Source organism: Hydra viridissima, unplaced genomic scaffold, assembly GCF_058129835.1.
Source record: "Hydra viridissima isolate aposymbiotic clone 2 unplaced genomic scaffold, HvirCarnegie_v1 scaffold_3, whole genome shotgun sequence".
Lineage (NCBI taxonomy): Eukaryota > Metazoa > Cnidaria > Hydrozoa > Anthoathecata > Hydridae > Hydra > Hydra viridissima.
The window spans coordinates 14565998-14592143 of NW_028324302.1; the positions used below are offsets into that span (position 1 = coordinate 14565998).

General features: G+C 28.3%; 1 protein-coding gene and 1 pseudogene across 4 annotated transcripts; one reads left to right on the forward strand and one right to left on the reverse strand.

Moving 5' to 3' along the window:
* Window positions 1-375: 375 nt before the first annotated feature.
* Window positions 376-16755, reverse strand: LOC145202183 (uncharacterized). Of its 4 annotated transcripts, XM_090081557.1 has the most exons (22): window positions 16661-16755; window positions 16126-16483; window positions 15663-15880; window positions 15407-15572; window positions 14195-15036; window positions 13912-14068; window positions 13149-13500; window positions 12793-12976; window positions 12495-12599; window positions 11791-11879; window positions 10425-10571; window positions 10206-10317; window positions 9878-10014; window positions 9514-9629; window positions 8391-8665; window positions 5079-5393; window positions 4590-4720; window positions 4298-4508; window positions 3508-3687; window positions 1707-1775; window positions 1166-1321; window positions 376-689 (listed from the first exon to the last, which is right to left on the reverse strand). In XM_090081557.1, the coding sequence occupies exons 3-22, from the start codon at window positions 15864-15866 to the stop codon at window positions 543-545; spliced, it is 4095 nt and encodes a 1364-aa protein (XP_089937683.1). In that variant the 5' UTR covers window positions 15867-15880; window positions 16126-16483; window positions 16661-16755; the 3' UTR covers window positions 376-542. The 4 variants fall into 4 exon arrangements, 3 of the variants coding, with proteins under 3 accessions (XP_089937683.1, XP_089937682.1, XP_089937684.1); XM_090081556.1 differs by lacking the exon at window positions 16661-16755 and having other exon boundaries at window positions 15663-15933; window positions 16126-16461; XR_016450649.1 differs by lacking the exons at window positions 376-689; window positions 16661-16755 and having other exon boundaries at window positions 1273-1321; window positions 1480-1775; window positions 15663-15933; window positions 16126-16461.
* Window positions 16756-24596: 7841 nt separating this feature from the next.
* Window positions 24597-25569, forward strand: LOC149891135 (uncharacterized; annotated as a pseudogene).
* Window positions 25570-26146: the final 577 nt, after the last annotated feature.

Sequence of the window (26146 nt, forward strand, 5' to 3'; positions counted from 1 at the left end):
TTATGACAAAAAAAAACAAACATACTTAAATAGCTTTTTATTGGAATATATGAAATGCAATTAATAATTCTAATTTTACTTTAAATAAAAATGCTATACTAAAAATAAATAAAATAAATATAGATGTAATTGTTAAGCAGAGTTTCAAACATTTTCAACATTCAAAAAAAAGCAGTTTGAGCTTGAGTATATTGTTTGAATATATATCGAATGAATACCTATATTATACAAACTCAAGTATGTACCTATGTTATACAAACTTCAACTGAAGAGAATCAAAAAATTTTTATAGAATCTTGAAAAAATAACTTCTATTATTCCTATAAAAACAATAAAAACCAAAAGAAAACAACTTAAAACCTTATAGTAAAATAAAAGTAACAATGAAAAACTAAAGCTATAAGATAATAATACAAATAACACTATTAAAATCATTCACTTCATACTATTAATAACAAATTTATTCCCTTTAATGAGTTTGCAATTTTAAATTGCATTTTAAACAATATAAAAAACTGTAAAAAATGTAAAATAAAAAAAAGTTAACTGATATTTAGATGCTTAACAATTCCATTTAACATATCCTCCATTCGATTGTTTTGTGCTTCCATTGCTTTCATTCTGGTCTGCAAATTATTAACAGTTTCTCTCAGTTCATTATGCTCTTTTTTCATCAAGTTATTGTCAATCTAATTTTAAAAAATTTTAAAATTTCAAAAAACAAACCTATTGAGTATTAAAATATATCAAAATCATTGACACATAAAAATCAGTGATGGTGCAGTTTGAAGCTAACACTCATACCACATAAAATACTTTCAAGTTCTTAAAAAGGCTGCTTTGAAAAAAATTTTTACACATCATTGAAGACAAAATACTTTGAGCATAAAAAACAAACAGAAATTGCAATTTTTTGTAAATATAAATCAGATTCAAATTTAATTTTAACATTATTAGAGTTTGATGTTTATTAGGAATTTATTGATGAAATGTTGCTGATGCATCTGCATATTAACAATTTTCTCCTATCAAAATTTAAAATGGAACTGTAAACTTGAGCTGTTGTAATTGAATTTAACAGACTGAAATTAATGATTCCCCACGGATTATCCTTAAAATCAACTTAATACATTTTTAAATTAAAACATAGCTAAATGCTAAAAACCTTCTCATTTGTATTTGTAGCTGGTGGTTCTGAGGACCAGCATGACCAGACTTTCCATGCTTTATTGGCATTAGGATAAAATGATTCTTCTAACTTCACCAGCTCTCTTTGCATTGAAATAGGCAAAGCCTTCTCTACATCTAATGTTAGATCAACCTAGAAAGAAGATAACTTTCATTTTAGTTTAAGTGTTTTTACAGAACAATTAAAGATTTTTGTAGTGTAATAGAACAGCAGTGTATCATAGTATAGCATTTTAGTAGGGTACAGAAAAGGTTTTCTGTAAAAGGTCATTTTATGCAGTAGAACAGTACTGAATTCTGTCCAGCCAAGTATAAAGTTGCAGCTCAATATAGTAGTTCAACATTGCAGCATAGTAGAACAACTAGGTTGTAGTGAAGCAAATCAGTGAAACAACTGTTTAAATGCAGTTTTTGTTGCAGTTGAGTAAGACAATGTAATACTGTTGTTTATTTGAACAATGTGTTATATTATGGTGTAGTCTTATGTATAGTGCTTTTAATCCAATCAAACTCTATACCACCATTGCTAATCTCTGTAGTGCAGCTTGTTTTTGAACACCTTTTATATCATCAACTGCTAAACCAACCTAAAGATGAACACATTAGAATTATTACTAAAAAGTCTAGTTATAATAATTACAAAACAAAATTTTAAAAAGAAGAAAAAATGAGAACTTTATGAATTTACCACAAAGTTTATATAAGATTAAAAAATTGTCATGAAAAATGATTCAGATTTAGCTTTGATGGAATGCCAGGCTTTCTGGTTACATGATAATAGTATTCACTTAAACATTAGAAAAAACCAACTAGCACAGCAAAGAAAATAAGTAAAAGCTGCATTTTATCTTTTGAATAAAGAAGAACTCCAGACACCATGACCTGGTAGTTATTTATCAAAACTAAATCCAATTATACATATTATAATCATAACTTATGTAATCATACATATATCATATATGCAGCTAGAGCTAAAAGCTATGGGTAAGTTTAAAGTCCTTTTGAAAAACTTAATAATTTCTGGCTTTTTATTCATGGCTCATTATTAGCTATTGTTGCAACTATTGCTAAGTTAAAAAAAACTAAAAAACCCTTTATTAAAACTATCATGAAGACTGCTACTAAAGCTATTATTGAGACTATTTGTTAGACATTCATAAGAGATCCTACCTTTTGAATCTAAAAAGGTTTTAAAAGAAGCTTTATAATTTAGATAAAACCAGATTTATTGATTGTAAAGCTTTTAACAGTAAGTTCCAAATTTTTTTTTTTTTTTTTAAATGTAAAATTTATTTTGTATATGTAATATATTTATTTTTATATGTAAATGTAAAATTTAAATTATACTATATACATTTTTTATATGTAAAAATAAGATTTAATTTATATATATAATAAATTACATACCTTGATTTAAAACTCAATAAAAAAAAAAAATTTAGAACTCACATCTTAAACTTAATTCAAAGTATAAAACATGGATTCAAAAGTAAAAAAGTTTGATTTTTTTACATATAGTTTCATATATGAACTTAATGATAATAGCGATTGCAGTAAAATGTCATAAATATAATAATATAAATTTTATATGCCTAGATAAATGAACATCTTTTATTTAAATTTGGGTTCACTGATGCGATGTCTGTGGTATTTTTATTTATTATTATAATGTTCAATTCGTTTGCCAACGATCTCACATAAGCTATTACTAATCCATGAAATGTTTTGGAGCAGTTCTTAAAACTTTCTGCATTTAAATTCTGTTGCTCTAACAAAAACACCATTGAGTGCTTTTAATTTGGCGCCAAATTGTTAACCAATACAGACTTTATAATACTGTTGTCTGAAGTTCTCCGTAGAATGAATTCAAATTTTAAAAAATTTAAAAAAAGATGTTCACTTACTGTTCTAATTCAATGAGTTTACCTTTGGAATTTTTTTTTAGTAAATAACAAGACTTTAGTGTAACCTGTCTTTCTAATAACTTTTTACTGTTTGGACATAACAGTGAAATGTTTTTATAGTTTTTTAGTTTAAAAGGGTCTTTATAATAGTCTTTATAATAGTCTTAGTAATATTCTTAACTATATTTGTAATCATAATCTTAATAATAATCTTAATGGTCTTTATAATGTTTTTTTAGTTTTAAAGGGTCTCTATAATAGTCTAACAAATAGTCTTAATAATAGCTTTATAACAGTCTTCATGATAGTTTTAATAATGGGTTTTTTAGTTTTTTCAACTTAGCAATATTTGCAACAGTAGCTAATAACTTACAATATAAACTGGCTGTAAACTATAAAAAACTTAAAAACATACCAATAAATTCATCAGTATGATGCAGTTAATAATCAGGTATGCAACATAAACAGCCCATCCCACTGATATTTGTTCATTCTTTGCACTATTGAACACTGTGTCATACTCAAACTCTCCTAACATTCCTAAAGTTGTTTTAAGCATGGAGCGAGCAGGAGTGATGAATGCAATTGTATCGCTCTATGAGGTATAGAGTGCAAAGAATTTTAAAAATCAATTTTTTTAAAAAAATGTCTTAACCAAATAAAAAATTATCTATATTGATTAATTCATGTAATCTATCATTATAAGCATCTTGAGCCAAAAATCGTGAACTCTACTTGTATTGTTTATGATATATGTCAATCTCATTTTTTTAAGTGAATTGCCTTAGACAACAAATTATTTATTTAACCCAATGTAGAATTCTTTATAAAGTTTTTTTATTCATAATTTAATTTAATTTTTAACTTCATCTCCTCAAAATTCTCAAAAAAGGTACTGTTTTACCCAATGAATCATTTAAAAGCATTTGAGATTTATCAGTTCAAAATCTCTAGTACTTATAACTTAAATTCACAACCAATTTTTGAATTTTTTTTTTTTTAGACTTTCTTATTTTTATCTCCCCCAAAAATAGGTCCTTTAATACTTTAAACTTTAAAATACTAAATAAAAATATTAATGACTTTGTGATTAGAAATCTAAGAGCTTAACCAGATCATCTTTGTATTAACTAATCTCATGTTCAGAATGTGCTAAAATTTAAATAAACACTTATTCTTTTTTTTTTTTTTTTTTTCAAACTTACCGATTCCTCATCTAAAGCCAAATGAAAACCAAGTCCAAAAGCAATAATAAATAAGATAAAAACAATCGAAAACTTTGCAAACGTTTTCAGAATGTGAGTAAACATAACCACATAAATGCCAAGTTTTGGGAACTTCCTCATGAACAATACTAAAACTAACCAAGATAATGTCACTGTAGCAGCTCCAAACCCACGATACCACTCTGAGCATCTACCATAGAAAAGCTTTTCTTAACATCAGGTCATTTTACTTATCATAACTTAAAACATCAACTTAAATTGCAAAAGGTACCTTGAGCTGTATTCATTTCTTGTCCACCTGAACGATTCCAAAGCAAAATAAAGTGCAAAGATATACACTACTAACTCCATTAGTCTATGAATATGCAGATAATGATGCGCTTCAGATAGCAACTTCATCATCTAAAAAAAAAATCTCACTTCAGAAGCAACACATAAAAAGTAGTTGTAAAAAAACTCACCCTTAATTGCAGACAGTATGCAGAATATGGATTTAGAAATACTGTTCAATTTTATCTAGCTTGTTAAAAATTTTAAGACTCCTGATTTTAACATTTTAATGGTTGAAATAAAAGCTTGATTTAGGTAATTTTTATGATTTTGGCATTTTATTGTTTTAAATAAGAAATTACTTGATACTTTTAACAAACAGATGATTGCATATTTAAAAAATACAAAGCAATATTATTTGAATTAACAGAAGATAGATTTCTACAAACAAATTTGTTGCTAAGACTTTGCTATACATACAAAAAAATACCTCTATTGTTAAACTTATGGCACTTAATACCACAATGAAGTATCTACCAGGTTGAATAAAGAAGTTTGAAGATGTGCTAGTAACTAGAGGATTTATTTTAGTTAAATTACTAGTAGCGTCTGTAGAACAATTTGAACAGCATACCACCTTTAAATTTGTATTTAAAGATAAAGCATAACCTGTTACAAACATAAGGAAGATGGTATATAACAACAATCTGCAATAATAAACATATCTTCCAGAAGAATTCCACTTTCTTCTTAACAAATAGGTGACCAATGGATGACACAAAAGTCTTGTGCGCTCATTTTGAACCTAAAAAGTTTTTCTGAAAATTATTAGTCACAAACTATTTAAATTGAAGCTTTAAATTTTGCTAATATGTGCCAATAATAAATACACATTGGCATTTTTACAAAAATCTATGGAAGAAAATGTATTTTTCATAAATGACAAAACTAAGAAAATGATTGTAAGCAGAATTATCACTATGGTTTAGACCAGACTTGGGGAAAATACTTTTGAAAAGTATTTCAAATACAATACAAAATACTTTGCCAAAAAAGTATTTTAAAATAGAAAATATACACAAAATAAATTTTTCAAAATTTTTCTCAAACAGTGGTTTATGTTCTTCAATAAGTGTACATACCCAGCTGTGAAAAAAAAATTAATTCAGTATACCATATGTACAGTACTACAAGAGAACTACTCCTATACAGTATTAAGTGCTATTGGCTTTCAGCAAAGTCTTAAAAATTTTTGCTAGTCAGACGACCTTGCCAGCCTTGCAGGATGATTGATCCAAATGAGAAGAGTCTTTCCACTGGAGCTGATGATATCAATGTTGTGTTGTACTAGACGAAAACTCTTTTCACATATGGGTACCTTTGAAGAGACTCCAATTATGTGCTCTGGTCCTCCAAGAATTGCAATACTTCAATTAAAGTTTGATTGCTTAATTCTGATGAGTAAACTGGTCTTTCATCTTGATCTTCATTTCCATCTGACCACTCTTAAAAGTCATCCATTTGGAGGATTTCAATGTTGTCCGTGTTCTTATCATTGATGCTGTTTAGGCCATTTGTAGCTTGTAAGAATGCTTGCTACAACATTTCACGCTTGTATTGGAAAATGGGCTTCAGCTTGAACATTAGAATTGAGACTGTGGCAAGAAGTGCATCTTTAACCTAATATTCGTCTTGTTCCAAAATGAACTCTTTTGTAATCCTTCTAGTGCCTTCTTGACTAGTGGATCAATGTACTTGAAAATTTTTTCTTGCCTGCACTTAAGCAAAGTTTCATTCTGTTGCAGTACAAGGATGGCCATTCCATAGAAGCAGTTTGCTTTGAAAATTTTCTATTGTAACTACAATATGTTCCAGAATGGAGCAGTATTCCTTTAAAAATTCAATCTCAGTCTTGGTCATTTCTGGGAGATTCAGTCTCCTACAAAGCTCTTTCAGTGTGTCCTGATCAAATTCAAGCAAATGATTCAGGCTGTTATACATGGAATTCCAGAATTCCAGGGTGACCAGACTTTAGTTGCATATGTTCTGGATGATTTCAGCTGACTTGGGGTAGTTACAAGTTTTCTATATTGAATTGACTTTTGCAAACGATGAAGACATGATCTTTTTAGGTGTGACTGAATATACAGCTTTCTTGATGTCTGTTATTGCAATCAAGCTGAGTGTGTGAGAAATGCATCGTTCTTGAGGTGGTAAGATTTGGTTTTATGTGGTATCATCTGGAATCTTTTCAAAGACAACGCAATCATCATCTTCATCATCATCATCATCATCATCATCATCATCATCATCATCGTCGTCGTCGTCGTCGTCGTCGTCGTCGTCGTTGTCGTCGTCATCATCATCTTCTTCTTCTTCTTCTTCTTCTTTTTCATCATTTTCATCCTCACAGCTAATACCAAACTCTCAGAAGGCTTTTGCAAAGTTGGTTGCATTATCTGTGACAGTTCTGGTGATTTTTTAATGGCTTTGTCCAAGTCTTTCATGGATTCCTTGTTTTTTCTCAGATATTGCATCAAAAGAATGGAAATTCTTTTTCAGAGTCTTTTCATTAGTGAGGTGAGCTGTCATGCCAAGAAAACTTCTTTTCCAATTTAAATGTATATCAGCTGTTGTGCAGACAAAACCAGCAACCTTCAAGTCGTTCTTGATAATCATCATTTTTGTTTCAAACTGTTAATCAACTTTGCTGACCAATGTTTTGCGTGAAATTGAATAACATTACCTGGATGAAATTTTGTTCACAAAGCTTTGGCAAACTGCATTTTACAACAACATTTGTGATTTCAGTAGCAACTTGCTGCTTTCAGCCTTCTTCAATTTTTGATTTTTTATCATTTTGATAATCTTGTAGTGCTGATACTTCTGTTTTAAATGTAAAAGAAAGTTTGAAGTCACATTTTGTGAGCAACTCATAGGTTTCCACAAGGACAGAGAGTGCATCTTGCTTTTACTTTGCCATCCAAGTCTTCATTTATCACTTCAAACAGCCTTCCATCAGGCAAAATGGGTATTTTTGCCATGTTTTGTTCAATTTTTCTTTTTTTTTAAAGCAGACACGAAAAAAAAAAAAAACAACAAAAAAACAATATATGTATAAACAGATTAACAAGTTTACAGTACCAAAAAGTATTGTGTCTTAGGCTAAGCTAGAATGTTTTGGTAATTATTAGTATTTATATTGCAATAGAAAATGGTTCATGCTAAACATTATGAGCTACAGTGTAATGAATAGCCCAACTGCCAAGAGTACTACAAAGAACTAGCAAATACCAAATCAGTAAACAAAAAAAAAAATTTCTTGACACAAACAGTTCATATTAGCACCAAAAAAACCTTTTTTCAGCGGAAAGGAGAAATGCAATTTGCATTTTAAATGTTCAAAGTACAAATACTTCTCAAAAAAAGTGTTTTAAAAAAAGAAATTTGTTTTTTAAACACTTTTTTTGCAAAGTATTTTTATTGTAAAATACTTTGCAAAAAAAGGGGTTTAAAAAACAAATACAAAATACATTCTTTTGTTATTAGTTATTATACAAAATACAATCTTTTGCTTTTTTATTTGTACTTTAAAATACAAATACATATTTTATAGTATTTATATTTTAAAATACAAATACATCCCCATGTCTGATTTAGACTCTATTCGTATAAAAACTGATTAGATAGGAACTCCTATTATTTTAACAAAGGATTTTGCTTTTTAAACAGATAATTAGTAAAATGATAATACATATAATTAACACATGCAACAATCTTGAAACAAAAAATAATGCCATACCATAAACTTTAATGGGTGATTTTGCTTAGTTTCCATATTTTTCAGGCAATAGCCAGGCAATTTCATTCTCTGAACCCATCCTGTTGCAAATGATGATTTAATGGCAGGTACAATAAGAGCTTTACTATGATGTTCAAAGAACTCTATACCATTTGGGCCCCATGGTGTAAAAGCATCTTCAAGAAACTCATATGTGCAAGTAAGTTTAAATTGTGGGTGTTCATTTGGTAAACCATTGTTAACTATACATTGGTTGAACACAATTTCAGCGACATCTGAAACCAATCACTTCATTGTGAAAAAAGTTAAAACAATACCCAAAAACTTATATAACAACTGGTCAACAGTCAATCACTCCTAATATGGAAAGGTTTAATGCCAGAACAGGAGCTTCAACAACCAAATTAGTCAGCAATATATATATATTTTTTTTGATTACAAATATGAATACAAAACAGAACATATGATAAAAACTTAGTTAAAAAACATGGCTCAAAAATGTGAATTTAAAGTCTACCTTTACAAGTAATTAAAACAATATACATTTTCTTAACCAACCGTTTTTTAAAAATCAATATCTGCAATTTTTTTTTTTGAAATGGCATAACAACAAAATACACTTTTTTGCACCATGCTTTTTTTTAAAAAAAAGTTTGATTGAATGTTTTTTTGTGTTAACTTCAATTGAAGAGTTCTATTTTTTTAAATTATTATGAAGCTTTTCGACATTTAGTTTTTGAGATGTAAATGAAAAACTGAATGTTTCACTTGTAACTACCCAAACTATGGATATGACTGTTGCATACTGGAATTCACCAATGATGACTGATCAACTGATTTAGAGAATTATTTTAAAGATTGCTTCAAAAATGAAAAGGATACTGTTTGATGTTTTTATAGCATACTGATATAATTTTTAAATCTTAGGTTTTCACAAAACCAAAATAAAAAGAGCAGATTTTTTTACACTGCCAAGTTTTTCAATGTAAAACTGACATTTTTTTCTAATACATTAGAAAAGCACAGAATATTTAATTTTCAAAAAGTGAAATTTAAACAATGTTTAGTTAAATTGGTATGCTATCCAGAAATTGTATTGAGTGTAGGTCATAATAAGATTTACCAGGAAGTTTCTTTATCAACTTTCTCATTGGTGTGGTATGCTTGTTTCCTTCAAAAGTAGAGTTACGCATAACAATTTTCCAATTGGCACTATTGACAATAACAATTGCAGCCTCTCTGTGTAAAAAGTTTAAAACAAGGATACAGGCTAAACCATCAAATACATTTAATGAACATCATAAACCATTTACCGCTTAACTGATGCTTTTAACATGTAAAGAAACAATTACAAACTGCAACTTTAATGTTTAGGAACTTTTTCAGTTTTGTAAACTTAGTTTTACAAACTTTAACATGTAATAAAAACTTGACTTTAATAGAAATTCAGTTTACAAAACATTAAAAAAAAATTCGCTTGTTCAAACCTTTGATTATTATCAATTGCATAATCTAAGCAGTTCCTTCCTAGGTGATCTTTCCGTGAAATATCAGCATTTCTAGATAACAACAACTTTATCATTTCTACATGTCCTTCTTTGCTTGCTAAATGCAATGGAGTTATCTGAAAAAAGAAACACAAAAAATTAACACAAACTACAAAAAAATATTAGAGTCTGGTTTATCCAAACTAAACCATATTTTAACAGGCTACATATAACTGCTTTGCTATCATCTAAAATATATAGTGCCCATGATTTTTAAATGCTCAATCAGAAAATATTTAAACTTGTGTTACATAAGAACTAGGTTTACCTTAAACTTATCCATTGGATTAACAAGAGAATCAGCATCTAGAAGAAACTCAGCACAATGCTTCCACCCGCGAAATGCAGCACAATCCAATGGTGTCCATAGCAATGCATTTCTAAAAGATTACATAATAACATTACTAAGATAAAAACAACCAACCTTTGTTAGAACAAAAAAGAAACAGTACCAAATTTGAGTTCTTAATAAATATTCAAAAAAAACCTAGCATCCACAGCAGCACCAGATTTAATAAGAATCTCAACAATTTTAACATGTCCTTCCATTGCAGCAAGATGAAGAGGCGTGTTTGAGGCATCATCAACATCATTCACAATGCTTAAGTCATTTGATAAAAATATTTCAACAATCCTATAAACAATATTCAAAAAAAAGAATCTACAGCAATGTAATATTAAGTCTTGGCAATGGATTTAAAAAAAACGGATTATTTTTTTTTTATATAGACATACAACATACATATTGGTGTAAGGCTTTAAGGCATTTTGTAAAAGATTTAGTAATTAGCAAATCTTTTTGCATATTGACATTTATTATTAAAAAAACCACTGTTTTTACGTGTTGAATTAAAAAATAGTATTTTCTAAACCCTTTATCAAAAATTGTAAGAGGCTAAGTTTGCTAGAAAAGGCTACACATAAATTTTAGGAAAATAGTAGCCATACTGCTGAGTTATGGCAAATACTTAGCAAATAAAATAAGTGCATTTAGCAAAAGTAGAAGCTTATAAAAGTAAACTCCAGAATTGACATAAAAAATTCAAAAATTGACTTAAAAAATGTTCAATCAAAATAACTACTAATTAACAAGCCATGATAAAATAAGTTTTTAAGAATAGTTAATGGAGAAATAAAACAGTTACAACCAACTTAAATCATTTCAACTAACATTTATATTGAAGTGTTTAGAAAAATAAATTCACACCACATTTTTCCCAATGATTAAATTTTTTCCAATAATCAAAATAAATGAGTAAATATTGAGATAAAAGCACTTAGTTTTGTTAAAAACTAGTTGGAATGTGCTGGGTTTTCCAGCTATTAGATAAAAAAAAAAAAAAACCTTAGAAAATCAGAAATCCATTTGTCTATCAAATCTATTAGTCATTTTTTTAAATAAATTACAAACTTCTCTCCAAACAAAAACCTGTCTTTGCAAATATCTTCATTCATTTATACCATACACTTTTCCAAAAAAATCCATCAAAAATTGTTATAAAACCACTAAGATAATATTTACAATTTTTTGGTTTACACTAGTAAAAACTATTAAAATTATTAGCTCTATAATCACTCCCTCACCAGGGGCAAGGAGTGGTTGGAGGAGGCTGGAATTTGGTTCCGGGGTGGTTCAAACCTGGCCTAAAACCATCCCTGGGAAAAATTAGATCTGGGGGAAAAATTTGGTGAGGATCAGATCAAAACTGTGGATTTGTATAAAGAACACACCCATATGTATACATATACAAATAAAATCTTTGGGCTTTATATACTAGATATAACATACATAAAAAAAATAAAATATTGTTAAAAATTTATACTTAACTATAAAGTACTTCTAATAACCTAACCTGAAATGGCCATACTTTGATGCTAAATGTAGAGGAGTTAGATTTTCATCGTTTTTTGCATCAATGCAAGCCCCCAAGTTCAAAAGAGTCTGCAAAAGCAAAGACATATTTTTATAGTATTTAACACAAAAATGTCACCACAGACTATCAAAACTGCAGTAAAAAGAAAATGAGTTTCTGGAAAGTAAAAAACTCTTTTTTATCATATTTACAGAGTCCATAAAAAAATTAATTTATTATCAGAACTAAATTTTAAATACAATTTAGTAACTAACATTACTAATTTATTTTTGTAAAATGGTTTTTTAAAATAAAATAAAAATCAACTAAGAGATGTTTTTTTGAAACATTAAAAATCTTTCAAATTTTAATTTGAAACCCAAATAAGTAAAAAAAAAAAAAGGTTTCTTGGATTTCTTGAATCTTTGCATGAAACCTATATATGAATTAAAACAAAAATATGTATTGACAAATGATTTTAAAATGAAACAATATGTATATAAGAATCTCAAACACTTTGTTCTACCTGATTTGATTTTTGTGTAATAAAAAAATACATTTGAGTAAGTTTAAAGAAATCAATAATCATATCTTTGTTAATAGTTGAAACTTAAACCTTTTGAAACCCTTTTTGAATTTGTGATAAGTAAATATGAGCTAGGATTATTGCAATTTCTTTACATCTTATTATATAGAAACTCTACCAGCACAATGTTCTCATGGCCCTCCTTTGCAGCAATATGAAGAGGTGTCATTTCATGTTTGTCAAACTCTTCTAACAGTACTTTTATGTTATGTTCACAAAGAATCTAGAAGAGAATTTCCATCAATTAGCTTTAACTCTATTCATTAAAACAAATACACTCTAGGATTCAATAATCAAAAACTTTAAAATAGTCAGTGTCACAAATTTAAAAAGTTGCATTAGTCACTTCAAATGCAATAAAACAGTTTAAAAAACAAGTTACAAAAAAAACTATGATTCCAATTTCAAAATGCCACCTCAAAAGCCTCAATAGAGTTTTCTTCAGCAGCAACAAACAAACACGTCTTATCATTTGCATCTTTTACTGTAAGATCAGCAGAATGATCCAGCAACAACTTCACTGTTTCCAAATTGTTTTTGCGCACAGCCATAAGTAGAGGTGTTTCGTTATCTTTATCTCTGCTGTTTATACTTGCTCCTCTAAAAGAATTATGAACACATAGAACTTTGATTGATACTAAATACAACAAAGTTTACAACTTTTTCAGTTGCCTTAAATATCAAATATCTAAAAATCCAGCTCATAACAACTGTTCATTACTACTGCTTCAAAGAACAGAGGATCAGCATCAGACTTGAGGTCAAAACTCACTTTGATAATAAATACTCTACAATCTCTGCACGATTAAATAAAGCAGCTCGATGCAGCGGTGTTTCTTGAAGGGAATTCTTTGACTCAATATCAGCACCGTTTTCCACAAGAAGTTTTGCAATTTCAATCAATCCAGAAGTGCTGGCCAGGTGAAGTGGCGAAGTCATATTTGCTTTCATAAGATTAACATTAGCACCTTTATTTATACAGAACTCAACAATATTTATATGGTTACTTTCAACAGCAAGATGTAACGCAGTTTGCTCATCTCGATCATGAGAAAAAATCAATTTTGCTAACATGTTAACGCCGCCTTGTTTTTCTGCATAGTCGAACAATAACATAACAATATCTGTACAAATAATAAGAAGAAAATCATAACTTATTGAAATATTGCCCAAACATTTATGTTTTTTTCTTTTTCTTATAAATAAAAACTGTTTTCTTCAAACTTTCATTAAAGCTACTCAAAATCTTTCTTAAGGCAGAAAGAAAAAAAAGCGCAAAGAACACAACAACTAAAAAGGAAACTTTTACTTACATTACAATGGTTTAATCAACTATGATTATAAATTAAGTATGATTATAAAAGTTTTTTTTTCCACTAATTACAACTAATTTAAGAAAAAAAAAAGCTTCAAAAACCTCATTATTTTTATGAGAATTGATTGCAATTATTATCACCCATACATGGTAAACTGATACTTTGCTAAGTTCATGATTATTACTTATAAGCGTAACTTTTTTTTAGAACATTTTTTACCTAAGTGACCTTCCATAGCAGCAAAATGCAAAGGAGTCATATCTTCTTCATCTTGACAGAAAATATTTGCACCATGTTCCAGTAGTAAACGACAAACAGCAAAAGATCCTGCACTGGCAGCACAATGGAGTGGAGTAATTTTTGTATGGTCAATTGCCTATTATAAGTAAAATATTCAGCAAAATACAAGTAAGATATTAAAAATTTCCTAATCAGATTAAAAAAATCTTTTTTAAAAAACAATAGATAATCTATTTAAAACAAAAAACAAAGCAAAAAAAACCTCTATTTCAATATTTCGCTGTATTAACAACCGTTTAGTAGCAATTATATTCCCTCTCATTGCAGCATAATGAAGTGGTGTGGAGCCATAAAAGTCTTTTGCATTAACACATGCTTTTTGCTCTAAAAGATATGTCAATATGGAATCCTCCTCAATTCTGTTGCATGGATGCTTTCTCCTAAATACATCTGGTTTTTTTTTTGAAAATTTTTCCTTTAAAAAATCAGTAAACTCATTAATAGTGCCAAATGACTTTTCCCCAAGTTCATTAACCTTTTCATTTAATGATGATGATTCTGCAATTGTGTCAGATGAACTTACATTTTTTAAGGCTGGTAAAATCAAAGCATCTACACTTTTCATTTCAACTAACTCTTCTTTACTAAGATTACCAATAATGATAACGGGTCTTTTACTTTCACTTTCTATCTCATTATCCTCATAACCATAGTGAAAACTATTTTCAGGGTTTAAATTTCCAATCAAATCAAAATTAGAAAGTGTTCTATTTGAGATAACACTGGTGTCTTTTTTAACAGCATTTAGCTGAGGCTTTTTACCAAATATATTGTTGATACCCTCTAAGGAACAATGTATTGTAGTTTTTTTGTTATGGTTCTTTTTCTTCCCAGTTTCAAAAACAGTCTTTATACTTTTTGTAAGAGATTTTTTGCTATCTGATTTGCCAAAGTTCATAAACTGGCGCATTGGTTTTGAACACTTCTGAGGATAAAGAGGAGATAATTGTTCATTACTGACTTGAGAAAATTTTTTTTTTTCAACAATGTAGCGAGAAGCATAATGTAGTGGGGTTGCTCCATACTCACCTTTGATGTTAATATCTAAAAGTAAGAAAATAAGGAAGCAATATGAATAGCTAGATCTATTTCTGCTACTTTATTCAATTAAAATAAAGCATTACAAAAAGAAAAACTGATTTAAAATCTAAAACATCTTAGCTAAATTTTGATTATTAAATTGATACGCTATCTATTATCAAATCAAAAGTGGTTTCAAATTCTAAACAATAACATTTAATTCTGAAGGATAATATTTTAACAATTCTTGAGAGCTATTAAGATACTAATGTAATTTGAAAGAGAACTTTCTGATCAAAAAAGATTTATTCAACCAGTATTAAGGGTATGAGTATTGAAACAAATAAAATTTTCAAACAATTGTAAAAATTACGTTAAATTTAAAAACTCTTACTAGCACCACTTTCCACAAGAAGCTTAACAATAGGAAAATGACCGTAACGAACTGCATAATGTAATGCTGATGTTTGTTCTGCATCCTTTATATTAATTTTTTTCCTATCTTTACCATAAGAGTTCAAATACTCTTTTACCATATTAATCTGACCATCACGTGCAGCCTCAATAAAAAAAAAGAATTTGTAACAAGTCAAATCTTAAAACAAGTTACATACAGGAGAAAATTTCAGAAGCTTAAAAAAACATTATACTTGATGAAATGTTAATAGTGAAATTTCCTCATATTGATTAGACAGGTTACTTTTTTGCTTTGATCGACTGGCAGGAAAAAGAATTCCTGGATTTAATATTTCTTCTTGTGACACAAATGATGAAGATCGTTTTGGTAGCATATGTGAAAATAAGTTAACACAAGAATCCAATCTCATATTAATCAAATTGATTTCTTCGTGCATTTCTACTTCAAATACTGAAGTAACAATAATAGGAATGGTCAGTTACTTTTAAAAATCCACAATGCTCCTAATGAAATAAGACATATTAAGTCATCTTTTTACACATACATGTTAGTTTTTTGTCTAGCAAACATATTCTTTGAGCAACTAAAAAACAATTAAACTATCTGAGTCTTCTTTACTTAGAGATTTTTGCCGCAAATTTCACCAAAAGTATTAACAGTACCAGAAGAAAAAAAGAAAAAAAAAAAACAATTACCCTGTTTATTTCTATGTTAATGACCATGTTTTTTTCCTAATCCAAATTTGTTTCTTCATTTAATCCTAGGTGCATACCAGGTGAGTAAATGTTCTTGTAGATTGAGATACTTAGTTTTTTTCAGTAAAATCGCCTTATTAAATGACCTTCTCAATATTCTTCATATGCTTCGTTAACTTCAGGAGTAAACAAGCAGTTCTTTTCTCAAGGTCCGCACATTTAATTATTACTTTTATCCATATTTAGATACACTGAGTCTTTATATGGAAAATCTTAACTGCATCTGTAATATTTATCTCCAAGGAAACTAATTGTTCAACTTTTTTTCTTGCTTAAAAAGTTTTTACAACAAATTAAACTAAATAAAAATAAATTATTAAACAAAAATTTTAAAGTTAAATACTCAACTAAATTATTTAAACGAAAAGGAAATGATTTAAGACTTTTTTTAAAAAAGGTGTTGAAGCAAACCTTATCCGCTCCTGACCTTTACACCTAGTCCAATGAACTAATAATTCCTAAAAAATGTACTTACTTTACAAAGAAATGCTGCTTATATTAATACAATTGTACTTCCCACACAGTATGAAAATGAAAATAAATTCTCTTCAAGTTGTCGTACTTTCTGTTTCGCATTCATAACGAATGACGTTAATCTAGATAATAGAGTAGTAAACGAATTTATAGTAGGTTGTATGAGATGTTATATTGTGAATAGATGAATAACATAGAATGTGGTAAAGAAAATTTTGGCATACTCAAACCCCCTGTTAAACGGTTTTTCTTTTTGTTTAGAACTGATGCTTGGGGGTTGATCGAACCCATGTTTTTTTCTTAGTTTTTTATACAAGCATAGGGAAAAAAAATGATTGGATTAAATTTTTTTTAAACAGCTTTTGAAAATAAATACCGTCCACACTTATTAACTAAGGAAATGAATATTTGATCTAACATGCCAGATAGATGTTCAAGTTTTGTTAAACGTTGGTGTTGGGTATTTTTTCTGCATGAAAGTGAACTTCAACACGTTTTTTGGCATTTTGCATCATTCAGCTACAATGTTGGAATAATACCAAATGAGTCAAAAATTTTCTCAAACATTGTGTTGGATTATTCAACATCATTTTATTCTCCATCGTCTTATTATTTTTTTTTATTTATTTTTTCTTATTTTGTTAAACTTGCTTTTAATGCTCATCATCCTAAAAAATTTAAATTCCTGAGGTTCAAAATTAAAAGTAGTAATTTAAAACCCTCCCCTCCTTTCTATCCACCAAATATGATTTTGTGGCGCCATCCCTGTAGTTTTATAAAATGCTTTCTGAGTTTTTATCTATCTTTGTGTACTTGCTTACTTAAATAAAAATACAGCATAATACAAGAGTCAGACTATATCTTTATAATTTATGCTCATCGCTGATTAATTCACATCTTGTAAAACTTTTCAATTTTACTATAAATAAAGCAGTTTATATTTGTGAAATGGGGCGTTTCAACAAGCATTCTTTTTTAAACTGTACCAAATTTTTTATAAATAAATTTTCTTTAATCGTGATAAATCGTCAAAAAAGCCAATCCATCGATAAAAATAACCGATATTTGTAATAACATCTGCTTTTTAGATCAATATCAGATGTTTAAACTTTTGAGTTGTAAGATTTCTCAATATCTTCGATGTTAATCAACTTCATTAACTGTTCTTCAAATCGAGCTCTTCAATAAGTTAAGATATTGTTCTTTACAGAAATTATTGCCAATTCTCAATGCACCAATAGGCAATAATTAAAATGAGAAATAGATTTTTAATGGCCGTCAATGGGAGTCCTTAAATGCCCTTCTCATATATTTTTACTTTTGCTTAACGACAGGTTCGGACCTTTTCAAAAAAGAAAGTTTGTAATATTTCAACCTTCAAGTAAACTATATGTTAATCTCATCATAATATGATAATAATACTATTATAATATAATTATAATTATGATGATATCATAACATTATAATAGATTAACCAGCATTTGTAAAAATATAGAATAAAAAATCAGTGTATTAAAAATTACAATTATCTGCAAAAAGTTCTCATATTTTTGTTTTACGAAATACTTGACAATTAATTGGTTAATGTAATATTAGAACACAAATTCACAAAGAACTGTCATAGTTAAGCTACGAACGTTATTTAGTATAATATCCTTTATACAACTGTTATTATTTCTTACTACTATTGTACTTTCTGATATAAAATATTGTGATTAAACGTAATGGGCCTCTGTATTTATTTACACATGTACAAGCACTAATATTTTCGTGTATATTTATTTAAATACTTTGCTAAAATTTCTTCAACTACTTTATTACAAAAAGAAAAATACATATTTTTTTTTTTTTTCTGACGTTCAAAAGTAATGCTTTAAAATGGTGCAAATAGCCATAAGTAGATATGTATACACAACAATAAATAAATACGTATACAAAGCCGTAAATATCGCGTAGCTTTTGCCAAACGCTTAGGGGCGCCAAAACACAATAGATTTAAATTTCTATGTAATACAAATAATTCAATTAATACTAGAAATAATACTGTAACAAACGATATTGTAAATATATTATATTTAACGGAAAAAAGCGATATTGATAAAACGAAATCTTAAAAACGACTAACAAATATTCTTCGCTTTCTTTTGAAACTGTGTTGGTGTGAACCGGCGAACAAACATTCATTTGCCGTCTGCTGAAAACCAAAATACTGAGATCAAATCATTGAAAAAAGATTATATCTTGAAAACAACAAAGTAAAAAAGAAAGTGAAGCAGTGATAATAAAATTTGTTAAACTCATGATCCTGATGATGACGCAAATAGTTTACTGCAAGGTTTTTAAAACATGAAAACTAGAAAAATTAAACTTTAAATATAAAATAAAAGCTTTCACTTTTAAGGCAATTTCGTCATTTTCTTTAATGGTTGAATTAAAATTTTTAAGCAGGTGCAATTAACTAATCAGTTGATGATTAACAAATAATTTTTATGTAAAAAAGTTCTTTTAAATTTGTCGAATTTTAGTTCTATAGAAATCTTTAGGCTGTTTCTGAACACTGCTCAGCTTGTTTCGATTATTTGCATTTCTTACTTTAAAATAAAATAAAAAAGACGTCGTGTAAGACAGGGAAGTTTGTATTAAGACATCGATCAGACTGTTATAATCCGCAAAATAAGTCGGATTGAATTTTTACAGATTTTTATGAACAAAATCGCCGGTGCCTAGTATTAATATATTATGTTTAAAACTTCATATATTTGAGAAGCCAGAGTTCAATCAATGTAAATAACCGGAAAATAATGTTACCCTTGGGATTTCATTCCCCTAAATCTCATAGCAGTCCTTGGGGATAGTGAGTCTCATACTTGACTGTGTAAGTTTTATAGAAAATATTTTATCCTGAATACTATTAGAAAAACCACTCATCAAAGCAGTTTCAAGAGATTTGTTTTAAAATATGTTTATATGTTTTATTTTGCATTCTTACTCTTCATATAGTATTTATTAAAGTATCTACAATCATAAAGATCCCTTTTAGAAGAGTTTTGAGATGCAGAACTCGTTAAACTGCATCACAGTTCAGTGGCATGAAGATATTCATTCGAGTCACTACTACAACCGACAAATTTAGTATTTTCTTAATTATTTATTTTTCTTTTCTTTATCAATCCGCATCTGTTTTTTATTCATTTTTACTTAATTTTCTTCTAGCTGTTTCTTTTATTCCAGTTTTAAACTAAAACTTCCTAACCAATCGAATTGGAAGATTTCTTTGCTTTATCATTTTCCGGTAGATCCAAAGCTCTATTTGTGACATACTATGCTTAGTTCGGTAAGTATGGCATTTAAAACTATCTTTATTGGTGTCCAGTACTTTATGGGAAAATTGAAATCAATATATGTTACATAGATTGATAAAAAAACGATATTATTTTTACTTGAGTTTTCTCTTCCAACTACTGATGAACTTTCTTAGCTTATCCAACTGAATACATGCGCTGCAAACAAGAATTTTGAATAATATGGAACTGCTTTAAATAAGTGTGTTTAAAGTAAGGACTAGTATTCATCGCAATTTTAATTCGAAAAACAAAAACGAAAAAAGCTAATATTTGAGTCACAACTTATAAAAAACAACTCTATATGATTCCTTAATTAGTAGGTTTCACACCAAAAATGCTTTACTTTTAAAATAAAATACTTCCTGCAGTTAGGATGAATTAAAATACAAAGACGCAGTGATTAATGAAGAAAGGCTAATATTAAAGCATGAAATATTTAGACTCGTTTAATTATTTCCTATGGAAATTTAAGTAGGTACATGTATATTTGATATAAAGAAAACAGAGCCATAAAATCTAGTTAAAGTTATCACAAAAACTAAAAATTCGTAAAAATTCAATTAACTTTAACATTTGCGTTTTGCTAAATGAACGTTTTTCCTGAAGCATTAAATATACGCTTTAAGAAAAAGTGATTTGTATTCAGTAGCATAGCATTCACTTGGTAATTCTTTTTCATCAACATGCATCATTCATATAGACACTTACTCTTTTATAAAAAGATTTGGTGTACCATCTGCCATAACTGAAAGATCATGAACGATCATTAGAGCATTGTTGACGAAGTATCATTTAGACCCTTCGTCAGCAATTTTCTAATGTCTTTCTTAAGCCATTAATTCAATAAACACACCTTAATATGTTTTTAAATAACTTGGAAAAAAAAAAAAAAATTTATTTATCTATATCTTCGTTATGGCGACGAAATGTAAGATTTTGCCTCGAAAATGTATGTGCTACATCTTTTAAAACGATGTATGTTTTAATATAAACTACATGTTCTTGAATTAAACGTATAAACGACATTTGCTAAATGTTATGCATATTATATATTCTAATTTATTTAGTGAATACAATATTTACATTTTTTGATACTAAATTAGGATATACTCCCGCCTCTTCCCCCTCCACCACAATAACCTAAGTTTAGTGACACCCCTTGAGAATATTGTACTGTATAATAGGGTTATAACTTTTTTACAACTTCGTATTCCTGTATCTTAATTCAATGAACTATTGTCTAAAAACATAGAAAATAATTTTTTTGAATATATTTTAGGAAATTAAAAAATCGATTTTTGCTAATGTAACTGCATATTTGTTTTATAATATTCATGTATTATAATACAAACAAAAAAAGAACTTACAAATATTCCAATATTCTAATTCTTGTATAAAACTGATTATTACTCAGAAGAAATTGAAGTAGCAGTTTGGCTTAGGTTCTGCAGGGAGCACACAGTTCCTGTACCGCTTTGATTGGGTGCTCTGCGCACTGAATATATCTTTGTATGTTAAGGATCCTAGCTCCAGTGATTTTCAATTGACTGCAATTCTTTTTTGTAAGGCTCTAATATTTCTAACAAATTCTTGAAGTCATTCTAATAGTACATTGGATTAGTGAATCAGTGTTCTTCCGAGTCAAATCTTCTCTAAAGTCCGCATCCTCCTCAAAAAATCTTCCTTTGCTGAAGGCATGAATGAATGCAAGGATAGAGAGTATGGCTCTTGAGGTTCACCTTTACCTTGATTTATTAAAGATTTCTTTCGTTCTATTTACAAACTGAGCTTTAACTTTGTCCATCACGGGACAGAGAATCCTGTCCAGAATGTGATGCTGATAACTGATAAAGTGTAGTTTGGTAACACCGTTCTCTGAGAAAACTTCTTTGAATTCGACAACATTCTTTTTCCCAGTGTTAACGTTGGTTGTATCAGCGATTATCATTTTTACAACATTTAGTAAATGTATTCATCAAGAACTTTGGCAATTCCGGCAGCAACAGTTTAATTCTTATCACCTTTTAAAATTTATGTATTCTTCTACTCTATTGTGGTATTACTTATCTTATACAACATGTATTGCGACTGAAAAAAAAAATAAATGAATAAAAACAAACATGAAGCTGAATTCTTTTTTTTATACACACTTTTAAACAGATCCAAAAAGTTCTAAAAAACTCTAAAAAGTTCAAAAACGTTTTAGAGATGGTCACTTTCTTTTTCAATGTTTTTATGTAAAAATTCATCGATTAATGATACAGGTAACCATTAATAAGAAGAAAAAAAGAAAAAAAAAGTTCATACGTTATTACGCTACTTTACTAAACATCAAACAGTGCGGATAACTCGTCAACAATAATCGAAATGAAAAAAAAAATTACTGAAAGAGTTTTTTTTTAATCTGAAAACTCTTTTAATAAAGAAATTATTCAAAATAAGCACATTACTTAAAATTATAACTTGTTCATAAGAATGTAAAAAAAACAAAATCAAATTCTTATACAATAAATTATACTGTATACTTATGTACATATTTAAAAGTTTTACAATATATTTGCACTAAACTTTAAAATATTTATACTGTATACCCACCTTTTTATTTATATTTGTGGCCGGAGTTTCAAAAGACCAAAAAGACGAAAAACTCCATGATTTATGTTCATTTGGGTAAATTGATTCTTCCATTTTCACAAGTCGCTTTTGAATTGAGATGGGCAGTGCTTTTTCTACATCCAATGTTAAATCTAAGGGTCTGCGTATCGTTATCGGTATATCGGTATGAACCGATATTTTGAAACGATAACGATAAGAAATGATAACGATATCAAACGATATGAACTTGTCTATGAAACGATAACTTATCGTTTGAAACGATAAATGAATGGAAAAGTATCGGTTGAAACGATAATATCGGCTTTTTTTTATCGGTTTATCGGATTACATAAAAATAACGAGAATACCGATATTTATCAGTATAATAACGATATTTTTTACAATATTCCAATTTTTTTTTTTTTTTTAAATGCCAAATTTTAGTTCAATTATATTATAAATTTTCAAGTCTAGTAAAGATGTTGTTTTGCCTATCTTTACCGGTTTTACAAGTTAATCCTTCCAAATTGTATATATTATCTAGATGTCTAACTTCACAAAAGTTCTGTAAAGAAAAAGTTTAAGCAACACTGTTCTCCAAATTGGCCCCCAGGTTGAAGCTCTCCCCACTCCTAATTTTTTTACATTTAATCAATTATATGTATTAGTAAACACAATATATGTTGGTCAGAAAAATCTGAACTAAGTGCTAAATATGTTTACTTCCAAAATTAAAACGTATAGCTTTTGACTTTTTTTCTTCCAAAGTTTTAATAAAGTCAGTCGTTAAAGTAATCAAAAGAAACCCATTTACAACTGCTTTTCAGATAAAAAATATCATTTTCGAACATGGCAGCAAACTTTAAATTATCAACTTGTGCAGTTTGTCTGATAAATAAAGGTATCAGATCAAAATCTCTAACGCCCATATCACCCTCAGTATGTGAGAAAATTCAAGAATATATTTGGCCAAATTTTGATTTTGATCTTGAAGTTCGTCCTTCACTAGTGTGTTCCCACTGCAGAAGAAACTTATTTTGTCTGAACAAACGTGAAGCTGCATATTTTTCCAGCTGGTTAGAGAGTATATCAAAGATACTTATATATATATATATATATATATATATATATATATATATATATATATATATATATATATATATATATATATATATATATATATATATATATATATATATATATATATATTAAGGTATCACACATACATACATATTGATACTACATAATATACTTCAGGTAGAATAATGTATTTGATAGAAAATAATGTATTTCAGATAATAGGAGTATTAGGCAAACCTCTTCACTGCTATGTATCCAGACAAATGTTTAGCTACAGTCAAAAAATTTAAATGTGGCTGAAAAAATCTGTGAACTCAGCTACTTAAATCTTAGTATGGATTGTTTATATTTATGGTTTTATAATTTAGAAATAAGATTAAAATAAGTTTCGTTAAAACATTTTTTCTCTTTATGTTATTTTACAGTTTGATTCAATAGATTTTGTATTGTTTTTACTTATTATTAAAAAATTGCTATAAAATTCTTACTATTAGTTTTAGTTTCTCATGATTGTTGCAAAAATAAAGCTGTAAGCAATATCATAGATATTAGTGAATCACTTGGAGATAAACTACAAGTAGTATCTGGTTTGTTAAAGCATAAAATGGAACGTGAAAGAATTTTAAGTGGAGAGAAGTTCAAGTTGTCTACATCTTCTCTCTGTTATAGTTGGAGTGAATGAAATTAAGTTAAAAAGAAAGAAAATCATATCTCATTCCATGCTATTATGGAACTATCAAATGTATTAAAACTTTCTGAAAATAAAACCAAAAAAATTATGTTCTATTTTACGCAGGAATCTAACAAGTGCTGCAGAATGGAGCATTAACATTAAAATGACTGAATTTCTGGAAACTCTGAATTTCTTTAGATCAAAGTTCAAAACTTCTTAAAAGTTATTGTTAACATTTTCAAAAATTATTGGCACCACTTCAACTTGAAGAAGTGAATTTCAGTATGGCATTTGATCTAAAGTGTACAAACAGTGTTTTCGGACTTTCTAGTCACACTCGCAAATATGCCTGTCTGTATTGTGAAGGAGAATGCTCCCTTGAAGCAGGGAAACTAAGAACGTTGGCTCCATAGAACTATGTTATGATCAATATGTATATGGTGGAAAAAAAAGATTAAAAATGCAGGAATACAAAAATGTAATAAATCCTCAATTCATTTACTTAAAAGAAGATCAAGAAACTCTTCTTGAACAAATTGTTCCTCAACCTGAGCTTCACTTTATGATGGGAGTTGTGGATAAACTCTGTACTTTGCTTTTATATGTTTGGCCAGCTTTTCAAAGCTGGTTGAAAACACATTACATACAAATGAGATGGTATCATGGTGTAGGTTTAGATGGAAACAATGATTATTTATTTATGCCCCAGTTAGATATTTTGGAGAGGGATGTTACCTTAACTGCAGCAATCAATATTTTACCAATAATGAATTGCTTGCGTAAGTTTTCATTAGTGAAAACAGCTGTGTTTGGTTTGGAAATGGATACAGATATTTCTGTTTAAATTGAAGATTTCAAAAGTTCATTTTCTAGTCTTTAACTATACACAAAAAATGTATTTGGCTATGACTTGACAGTTTCATGGAAAATACATATTTTAGTGTGTCACATTCTCCCCTTTGTATAACACAATAATATTAGCTTAGGTAACAGAAAAATGTGGTGAATCTGTTCACCACAAATTTAAAAAAACTTGGATGAACTATGAAAGAAACGTAGAACACAAAAGTTATGGAGAAAAGCTATAATCTGCGGTAGTAAATTTTAGTTTAAACAAAAATCAACGTTTATATCATTTGTGATACAAATGTATTTATATTATGGTTTTTTTTGTAAATGAAATAAATTAATATAAATTGGTTATTTTGATTACCATAATGACTGACTTTATTAAAACTTTGGAAGAAAAAAAGTCAAAAATTATGCGCTTTAATTTTGGAAGTATACATATTTAGCACTTAGTTCAGATTTTTCTGACCAACATATATTGTGTTTACTAATACATATGATTGATTAAATGTAAAAAAATCAGGAGTGGGGAGAGCTTCAACCTGGGGGTCAATTTGGAGAACAGTATTGCTTCACTTTTTCTTTACAGAATTTTTGTGAAGTTAGACATCTAGATAATATATACAATTTGGAAGGATTAGCTTGTAAAACCGGTAAAGATAAGCAAAACTACATTTTTACTCGACTTGAAGATTTATAATATATTTGAACTAAAACTTGGCATTAAAAAAAAATATATATCGTTATTATACCGATAAATATCGGTATTCTCGTTATTTTTATGTATTCCGATAAACCGATAAAAAAAAGCCGATATTATCGTTTCAATCGATACTTTTCCATTCATTTATCGTTTCAAACGATAACTAAACCGATATTATCGTTTCATAGACAAACTCATATCGTTTGATATCGTTATCGTTTCATATCGTTATCGTTTCAAAAT

Coding starts and splice junctions, on each gene's coding strand:
- LOC145202183 (XM_090081557.1), bottom strand. CDS start 15,866: ATGCACGAAGAAATCAATTTGATTAATATGAGATTGGATTCTTGTGTT. Junction 8,666..9,513: donor GTTGATAAAGAAACTTCCTG/GTAAATCTTATT, acceptor GATTGGTTTCAG/ATGTCGCTGAAATTGTGTTC. Junction 4,721..5,078: donor CCATAAGTTTAACAATAGAG/GTATTTTTTTGT, acceptor TTTTTTTTTTAG/ATGATGAAGTTGCTATCTGA.